Consider the following 10291-nt stretch of genomic DNA (forward strand, 5'->3'; position numbering starts at 1 on the left):
TGGTTGTTGAGCATGTGATACATATTGTTAGACAGTTTATGCCTTTTGACTTTAGCTCATTTTAAAGTAATTCTCAGCGCTTAATTCACAGGAAATTAAAGAAAATTCTCTGTTCACATTATCTTCTCCCATACAATGATAACCTGTAAAAGCAATTCCACATCCCTGTTTGCTTTCTGGCTTATGAAATACTAGAGGAATGCACTGATTATTGTTCTTCGCTATGAGGGAATTGCTGATTTCTGTGAAATCACAAGATATTTTGGTTGTGGGCGTTGCTCTCTGTTGAGTCATAGTGGGTTACTTCTCTGTGCTATATTAGGAAACCCCTATGAGCTAGACGGGGTGATGAGATGAGGAGAGGTTTACGTTAATGAGCTGGCATGTTATAGAAACTCTGTAGGACGGAAGGGCTGGGCTGCATATTCCAAAAATAACCTTGAATAAGGGAGCAATTCCATGTCCGTTAAGCACTACTCCGATTTTTTTTTTTTTTTGTGTCATAATGGCCTCCACCCTAATATAGAAGGAGTCCTTTGACTGAAAAACAATACACTGGCAGGATGGATGAAGACCACCAAAGTAAAAACATGGCACACTTCACACACTGCGTTAATAGTATGCTTTCTGTGTTTTTAATTTTTACATTTAAAAAAAAAAAACTTTCTGAAACCACTGTGTAGGGAAGTGGCCTCGGCAACCCCTCCTCGTTGAAGCACATTCCTTTCTGAAGCATAGAGGTTCATGGCTTTGGAAATCTTTATAACTGATAATTCCCTGCCCAAGCCTGTGATCAATTTTAAATGGTCTAATTAATTAATCTATTACCTATTACTTTCTTTACATTTCATTTTTTTACAGACTTATTCAGCCTGTATACTCACTTTTAATTTTAATTGTTTTTCATTTTCTTTGCCTCAATATCTCTCTCTAATCTATGAATAATATTTGTCTTGATAAGCCTTATCTGTCTCCCCCTGCACATGTGTGCTGATATGATATTAGTGTGCTTTGTCCTATTTTATTTTCTTGTTCGTGTAGAAAATAAAATTCTTTGAATTACACGAAGTAATATTAATTAAACTACACAAGCAGTATTTTTCAAAATAATGATCTAGAGTTCACAGTGCTGATAGTAGCTTAAATTCATATTTCAGTAGAATATACTTCTTTTATCTACCCAAGAACAATTTAATACACAACAACACACAACCCAGGGAAATGTTTGCTGAACCTGAAGTTACGGTAGATTGTCCTCAAAAGATAGATTTATTAATTTTTGCCATACTCTTTCTCAACGCTTACTTATTTCAGAGACAGCCTCTAAATGCTTTTGTATAAAAAAAATTGGCAATAAGGCATACTGCCGAATTGACTGTTAAACTTCACTACATGGTTCCCTGAAGGGGAAATTTCAATTCTGCTTTTTTCTACAGTGCACATTTGAGGGGGAATTTATTTCATAATTTTGGGGGAATTCAGACGGCCTGGTGACTTCATGAAGCAGAGCGTGAAGCATAAACAAAATATGGTGGAAAAAAATAAAATGAAGATAAGATTAAGAAATAGCCTGTTTCATGACCAGAGGACTGTTTGAACCCTCAGAGTGAGGAGTCCACTAAATCCGTACGCATCTCCAGTGCCAGACCACAGGGGCTGGGATTTTCCATTAGCCAATAGAGAAGATTAAAAACAAAAGCTTGAAATGGAAACTCCCAACAAATGCTGGAAATCAAGTGAATAACACTCACACTGGCACAGGAAACTGATTGCGACTGCAGCCCCTCCCCTCTGCAAGAAACTGAGGCCCAGACCGGGCCAGATTCATCCACTTCCTCTTTCTTCTTCAATACTTCAGCACTTACACCAACTGTACTCCGAGGCGATGAGCCCATACTCAATAGACGACCTCTACACTGGGCAAAACAAACCGTTTAGTATCATTCAGGATGCACATCCGCGTCAGTGGGACTGTGCTGCTGAATGTGCCAAAAAATATTATATTATAATTATTTTTTGGCACATTCAACACACCGAGGAAGGCTTAGGCTGAAACATTTGTGCATGCTTTGCCTCCATACATTATTGCAATAAAACAATAGTTTATAATATTCTCGTGAGTGCTGTCCGTTTCTCTCTTTCATTTTCTGAAGAAGTGAAAGGGCTTTAGACAAATGTTTAACTATGACACGGCTTCGTGTTTATGTTTCCTCTATTTACTTTCTGCAACTTGTCTGCATTGTTGCATATCACTGTTTGAATTAGATACTGGTAAAATTTTAAGAACACATGAAGATCCTGGAGAATTTTCGATGCAACATGTTTCTAGCCTAAGTGTACATCGTATGAGTGAAGAAGTGAAGAATTTTGAAATTAGAAATTTCCCCTTCAGGGGACCATGTTTAACTATCAATTCTGCTGTATGCCTTATTAGGAATATGTCTATTGGGTTAATTTCAAATATTTATTTAACCCAGGTCTGGCCTGGACTTGGTTTTGGCTGTGAGGATGCCTTGAATGGCTTATGTAGCTCCAATAATACTTAAAGGAATTATCAATGTGAGAAACATTTTCAACCTATCAGGATCCACTGTCTCTATAGTATCCATTTTGGCTCTGGTGCATCCCTCCAGCTGACCAGCTGCGCATGTGGGGGTGTGACTCTTTTCTGCAATAGTTCACCTCCAGGTCACAGGAGAGAGGCTTGTGTTTGCATACCTCAGTACAGCCCAAGACTGTCGTTTACTGTAGGTTCACATTCTGCGTCATTCAACTTTGACAGCTGGCTCACCTCACACTGTTTGCTCAGGTTGAAGTATCAGCGTGCGCTGAAGTCACTCCCACCTCAACGCTGAAGACAACGTGCCGACTCGACCCCCTCAGTTATCAGATTACTTGTGTTTTGGTTGCTATGACAACTGTTTTGATTTCAATAAAGACTGCAAAGGGAGGTAGTGAGATGAGGACATGGCAAGTATCCCGTAGAAACTAGCACGAGATGTACAGAAGAAAGAGAAAAACATGACTTGAGCCCACAACAGGCTATCAGAAATCTCAGTGTTATTTCATGTGTGGGGAAAGTGAGAGAGAAATTAGATTAGTTTGTTACTGGAACTGCAATAAATGTGGTGAATCATTCCTTTACCTCTGAACTCCACCGTTCTGCCTACAATGGAGGAGGAAGCTGTTATCATGTGGAGATGGATGACCCTATCTCCACGGGACACACGGCAGATGGGATACAGCCGGTAAACATCCTCTTTATCTCTATCAATAGGTTTCTGGAAGTTCAACAGCTCTCTGTTGACGTTGTACTTGCTTCTGTCACATTAGTCACAAATTAGTTAAAGGACAAACAAGAAAGCATTAAACCAAAGGTAAACAGCTGTCTTCCTCTAAATGCTAATGGACCCCAGGTCTCCGAGTAGCAGTTGTCTTCAGAGTCTGACGAGTTCAGAGATATCACTCAACCATTTGCCATCAGACCTTTAGAATGAAAATGGTGCTGACCATATTTCCAAGACATCGCTGTCAGTCTCTATATAAACAAAATGACAGAATGCTCTGTCTGCCTCAAACATTTGGAAATGTGTGGGTGGACAGCCAAAAGCAGTCAGCTGCTTCTTCTCCTGTGAAGAGGAGCACTGTTGCTGGGCGCAGACAATAGCTGTCATTGACAGTTGGCCGCACACAGTAAATAGCCAAACAAGACCATAAAGCATTGAAACCTATCTGGGGGGTTACGCAAGGTCGGCGCAATGGTTTTGCGGAGCTCAAGCGGGTCCTGGTGTTTGGTGCCGTTCTACCTCTGCCTCGCCGTGTGTCCAACATGGGTGACTCCAGATTTCTCGGGTGAGTGAACGGTGCATTACTCCTGCCACTGTGTACATGCGCGCGCGCGAGCGAGTGAAGTGTGTTTTTTTCCCGGTTGGAAACTACGCTCCACGATTTATCGCCTGTGCATCCTGTGCAAAACAGCTGCGGGGACTCCTGCGGAAAGCCGGGTGTCGGGGTTGAAGGCTATTTTCTTTTCTTTTTTTCTCGTTGTTTGCATTATAAATTGCTGATGCCAAGAAAAATACTTTCAAATTTATACTCTCAAATTATATTGAAAAACTATGTATAATAGCAGACCAATTTGCTGATTCAGTAGATCAGTTGTGATCTTGTTAAACTATGTGTGGTAAAAAAAAAAAAGTGTGGTACATATATATTTGGTGCTGTACTGATTTTATTTCTAGTATTACAGGACTTCATATAATATGCCAAATATCTGTCTCATGTAGAGATGTAATTATTGCTGCATTTGCTGCATTACAGCACTACAGAAATACTGCCATGCCATTGGAATGTCATATCAGGCTAATAATAGTCGACTGTGAATGAGTGCCTGGCACTGCTTGCCCTGAAGGCTGTCTGTCTGGGGCTGCCTCTCCGGGGACACAAAGCAGGCGTTACCCTGATAGAGAGAGGCCAAGGCCTGCCAGCAATCTGAACAAGCTGCCTTGGATCCACAGGGGCCAGTCTTATCGCAGGCCACGGCATGCAGCCTCGTACCAGAGGACCACGTGCAAGAGCACTTCATACCCCTCTGAAAAACCAGAATGAGCAGTGCATGAGCTCTTTATTAGAATTAGCATAGCATTAGCATAGCATCGCAAGAGCATTCTGTAGCCCTCCCAGAAACAGGTGCAGCGGTGATACGAATTTGAAAGCAGCGACAGAGGAGCCCCGAGACTCTACCAGCAGCAGCTGTAACAGACTAGCGACAAATGATAGACAAATTAGGAAATGATGGGGGGAAGTTTTGGTTCCAAAGGCTTTTTGGATACATCCGCATAATAGTTTCCTTGAATTGTCCAGTCTCGTGAATACTTTGTTTTCTTTACTGGTACACTTTTGGCAAGTTTTTTTGTCTTGTAGATTAATTTTACATGAAGGCTTTTGATGTGTTCTGTCAGCAGATGCAGCAGGGACCAAGGTCCTGAGACCTCGCTTAAGAAGAGATATCATGATTCATTTTTATGCCTCTACACAGCGGCCCATATGTCAAGCCTATTTAACACACTCCCTCAAGATTATACTTGATGGAGCGGCAGGTTCAGGAGTCAATGGCCTTACATTGGATTATAAACGGCTGTAAAATGTAACGGTCGCCCAGCTTGACTGTAAAAGTATGCCTGTTATTACCACAGCATTTATTTTTGTGGCCTGTGATTGTAGACGGATAATAAAGCTTAATAAGTCAACAGACTGAAGAGCGGAAGTTCAAGTGTCCATACAGTTACACATATCTGCTCCACCTCCCCATGCTTTTAGCATACCTGCATTCGATCCTGAGGAATCACACCATGCACGCGTGTGACGGGGAGACCCTCTCGATCACGTGTCCCACCAAAACCACCGTAACGGTCTTGTCCTCGTTCTACGGACGTCGCATCTCGAGCGAGAACTTGTGTCCCGCTGCGAATGGGAACAGCACCGAGGAGAACACAGACTGCACGTCCTCTGTGGCTACCCAGGTACGGTTCTGTGCTCCGCAGTGTTCTGCTCGGATGAAACTGTCGAACACTTTATGGTACTTTTGGAAGTTTGTGTGTGCGGGCACGTGAATTATATCAACAGGACAAGAGGGCAAGCAGTCCTGTTTAAAATAAAAAAAAACCCAGATGGGCTGAATTAACAGGACATGGCGGGTGTTGATGTTGGCAGTTCCAGCCTGGAACACTTTTAAAAGTAATGAATGTAACTTTAACAAAATCTCAAAGCAAGGCTTTATGAAGTCTTACATAAGTGTACTAGTCCTTGAAAAGAAGACAAAAATAAGTGTGTTTTTTTTGTGTGCCAGCAGAAAGTTATGGATGAATGTCAGGATCGATCGTCCTGCCAGATCCCGGTCATCAGTCGTGTGTTTGGCCTGGATCCCTGCCCAGGCACTAGCAAGTACCTCATCGTATCTTACAAGTGCCGTCCAGGTCAGAGTGCAAAAATGTGACATATATACATACATGTGTCCCACAGTAAATACTGTCATTGCCTTTCATGGCAGATATTTTGAAGACTGTAGACAGAGTTATTAAGAAAACAAAGACAGGAAGGCAGTGTTGCAAAATGGTGCTTGTGAAAACAAAAGGTCACACTTTAAGTTCAGTACAAATTCTTTTTTTTTATTTTTAATTTTTTTTAATTTTTTTATATTATTAACAGTTATTAGAGTTGCAAGACAAAAATGGCTTGTGGTGGAAAACAAAATTCATGCTACTGTGCTGTGCTGACCTTGCTAACCGCAGACGTTTTTGTGTGACAGAGAATCACAGCACTAAGCTGGCATGCGAGAATGAGAGACTACAGCTGGTGTGCGGGAACGACACAGTGCTGGCAATCTACACGGCTACATTCGGACATCTGCCACACGGGAACGCAGAGTGTCCCCAGGAGAGTGGAGCTGCCCCTGACATGGGTCAGTGGTCTTCCGTCAGGACGGGAAATATAATGACTGTGACTCACAAAATGGCATCGCCTGTTTCATCGCATTACGGACAAGATGATAGAGCCCCCTAAAGGATAAAAAATGTCATTGCGGCAGAAATGTCAAACAAATAGCAATAGGAAAAAACTTATAACATTAAACCAAAAAAACAAATTTATTTATACATTAATACAGATAAAGATTTTATTAGAAAATGTACAGAGATTGTAAATCAGAGACACCCCATGGAATGTAATTTGGTTATTCAACTTGTTTTGGAAAACAACTGCATCATATTTATCATAACAGACATTAAAGACCAAACAGTAAATCTGCAGTAAAACTTCCTGTGCCTGTGTGCATAACAGAGTGCCTGTCCCCCACGGCACTGAGGAAAGTGTCACGCAGGTGTCAAGGCAGGACTAACTGCTCTGTGCTGGCTGATGCACAGAACTTTGGGGACCCCTGTCTCCCAGGGGTGAAGAAGCACCTGCAGGTGTCCTTTGTGTGTGGTGAGTGATGTTGTTTTCATGATTATTTTGGGGATGGTGGGGGGGGGGGGGGGGGGCAACGGAAGGCTGATCTGCCAGCAAACACAAGGCTATTATCTTGGGGGCACAGGTGCTAGCTATTATAAGTACAGTAGATGAAGATGGATAACCACTGGGTAAGTTTAAGGGGTGTATTTAAGGCTTACACTGGCACTCAGGCTAAGGCCTCAACCAAGATTGTCCTAAACTTTGACTTTGACAAGTAATAGAGCCAAGTACCAAGTTTAATGAGATTTGATAATTGTTGAACTTGCCAAACTGTGCTTGTAAAGAAAAAACTCTGCAGTTACTGCAGTTACACGAACAGTCACGGCAGTAATTAATTCATGAAGATACGGGATTTGGTTTTGATCCGAAGATTCCAAAAATGGGGTTTAAATTACTATCATCAGAGAAAAAAGGGAAAATGTGGTTTTAAAGTTTTATCACTTTGAAATATTTTTCTAATGACTGATAAGCAACAGTTATTTATACTGCAAACTAGACAGAAATGAGATATTTTCCATTTGGACATATTTTTTTCTCTCTTTGTCAAGTACCCAGATACCTTCTGGAGGATGTTGGACGTGGGTCCTCTGACCCTTTCTTGATCACAGACTACACACATGGTAAGATCTGCTCACTTCTTTTTTCCTTTGGTTACAGAGGTATCTTGTTGGGGCTTACATTCTTTCATTACAGTTCCGCCCTCACCCTTCTCATAGCATGATGTTTGTACAAGCAGAAAGCAAGCAGAAATGTGTTACTTTCATTTGCCTGAAGTGCTCCAAGCTTTTGGTCACTCCACCGTCTTAATAATTTTACTCTTTGGTGAAAAATTATTAAGATAAAAATGAAGACCAAAACTCTTACTTGGAGCAAAGGTTGTGGTTTGGTGGTTGCAGGGGGAGTAATTAGACAAGCAGGGCTCAGATAGCGAAACTGTGCGCAGTCAGCAGAGGGGCACGCTGACTGCTGGGAGAGACACAATGGCTGCTAAGCTCAGTCTCCTCTCCTCTGCAGGCGGCTGGTACACCGGCCCTGGCGTACCACGACCCCCTCGAAAAATGGTGCTCATCACCAACTCTCTGGAAATCTTTGCCCAAATATGGGGTACGTGTGCCACTTGCTGTGTTCACATTGTGGGGTGCTTGGTGGCAGCTGAGTCTGGAGCCCGACAACAGTGCCAGAGTGCCCGAATCCCATACGGGTTGTTGAGATATACACTACATGGCCAAAAGTATGTGGACACCCTTTCTAATGAGTGGGTTCAGCAACTTCAGCCACACCCATTGCCAACAGGTGCATGAAATCAAGCATACAGACATGCAATCTCCATAGACGCTCCAATGCTACCTACCCAAATGCATAGTGCCAACTGTAAAGCGTGGGGAAGGAGGAATACTGGTTTGGGCTAGGCCCCTTAGTTCCAGTGAAGGGAAATCTTAAAGCTACAACAAACAATGACTGTAGCTTCTCGATAATTGTGTACTTCCAACTTTGTGGCAACAGTTTGGGGGAAGGCGCTTTCCTGTTTCAGCAGGACAATTCCCCCATGCACAAAGCGAGGTCCATAAAAAAATGGCATGCTGAGTTTGGTGTGGAAGAACTGGATTGGCCTGCACAGAGCCCTGACCTCAACCCCAACAAACACCTTTGGAATGAATTGGAATGCCGACTGCGTTCCTGACCTTACTGCTCTTCTGTCTGAATGGCAGCAAATCCCCCGCAGCCATGTTTCATGATCTAGTGGAAAGCCTTCCCAGAAGAGTTTAGGCTGTTACAGCAGCAAAGGGGGGACCAACTCCGCATTAATGCCCATGGTTTTGAAATGAAATGTTGAGCAAGCACATATGGGTGTGCTGTTCGGGTGTCCACATACTTTTGTACATGTAGTGTATGTTTATAAGCTATATATATATATATATTTTATATATATATATATATATATATATATGCCCATGAAATATATGTGCCATGGTATTTTTCCCTTGTGGTTTACCAAAAAAATAAAAATAAATTGATACTTGGCCATCAACAACTACGCTATAACTGTGCCATTGTCCTGACTATAGTAGTGCCATCTACCGGCGACAGCTGTGCCTTCGCACTGGTTTCTCCAGTCAGCATCCCATCCACTACCTCCCCCTCATGCGGATCGGACTTGCGGACACTCTGCCCACACAAAGCTGTCTCTCTCCTGCCAGGTCTTCCGGAGAAGGTGGCCCTGTACTTTGTCTCAGGGATCTGCGCTGGCTTGCTCTTCCTGCTGTGTCTGTTCGGCCTAAAGTCCACTCTGGGACGCGACGTCAAAGACCTGATCTACGAGCTGCGGGAAGACCTGAAGGACACCCAAGACCCTGGCACCGAGCTGATGGAGGACATTAGCAATGACACCTCCTCGGACTCCTCCTTGCACCGCCTCGAACGCTCCTACTGCTTGGCTGAAATTTTCAGCCCAGAGCTGATGGTAGAGATGGAGGAGCACTGGGAGGAGAAGGAACTGCCGAACGGGACTATCTTCCTGCACAGGGACTCCAGCCCCTACGCGGCTCACAGGATCAAGGCGGCCACCGCCTGAGGAAGGAACCCTTGCTCTTAGCAAGGTGACGCTGTAAATGTGAATTCATCTAATTTGCCTAAATTCAAGAGCAGAGCATGTGATGTACATATTTATGCTGCACTGATTTCATAACATGTCAAAGAAACTGTGAAGCAGTGACTAATGTGATTTATTAATATGGACCAAGTTCCACAAGGCAAAGTTCAATTCAATGAGAAAATTCTGAACGTGTCTTCCCAAAATAAATTACGACTACAGACGTATTCAACCATGCACATAATAATCATCTTTTGCTTAGCCCACATTGAAAAGATAATTATACAAAGGCTTGAAGTAAATGTCATCCATGTAATTTTGCATTACATCCCCATGAAACATAAAAAAAGATTTGATGGTTTTGCCTCTTCAGAAAAAAAGTTAAATTAAATGATCAGCTCTTGTGTTAAAATAATGTGTTCTCCGAACTCTTTTGTACATACATATACATATCCTTTGCGACAGTAGTCAACATTCTTATGACGAGCCAAAGGTGAAAAGATTTTTTTTTAAAGAATAATGAACAGATGGCTTCACATGTTTATCTCATGCTCTTCGCTAGGAAGTGCTAGTTTTCCCTCTATATTCTGTTTGCCATCTTCCTTAGTCTGAACAAATTTGGAAATGCGGTTGTAAATCAGAAGGCTGTAGAAAACACTTCTCCTAGCGTGAACAGTAAACAAAATACGACAT

The 10291-nt window shown here is 42.5% G+C and overlaps 1 protein-coding gene across 4 annotated transcripts; it reads left to right on the top strand.

The window, feature by feature from the left end:
• The first annotated feature begins 3005 nt into the window (after positions 1 to 3005).
• On the top strand, positions 3006 to 10013 carry LOC118223512 (protein eva-1 homolog C-like). Of its 4 annotated transcripts, none has more exons than XM_035410157.1 (8): positions 3006 to 3248; positions 5320 to 5522; positions 5849 to 5975; positions 6308 to 6460; positions 6838 to 6981; positions 7557 to 7628; positions 8023 to 8112; positions 9207 to 10013. In XM_035410157.1, exons 2-8 carry the CDS (start codon positions 5352 to 5354, stop codon positions 9578 to 9580), a joined length of 1131 nt encoding a protein of 376 aa, XP_035266048.1. In that variant the 5' UTR covers positions 3006 to 3248; positions 5320 to 5351; the 3' UTR covers positions 9581 to 10013. The 4 variants fall into 4 exon arrangements, with proteins under 4 accessions (XP_035266048.1, XP_035266045.1, XP_035266046.1 ...); XM_035410154.1 differs by lacking the exon at positions 3006 to 3248 and adding an exon at positions 3447 to 3852; XM_035410155.1 differs by lacking the exon at positions 3006 to 3248 and adding an exon at positions 3452 to 3852 and having other exon boundaries at positions 5852 to 5975.
• Positions 10014 to 10291: the final 278 nt, after the last annotated feature.

This window comes from Anguilla anguilla, chromosome 3 (assembly GCF_013347855.1).
Source record: "Anguilla anguilla isolate fAngAng1 chromosome 3, fAngAng1.pri, whole genome shotgun sequence".
NCBI classification, from domain to species: domain Eukaryota; kingdom Metazoa; phylum Chordata; class Actinopteri; order Anguilliformes; family Anguillidae; genus Anguilla; species Anguilla anguilla.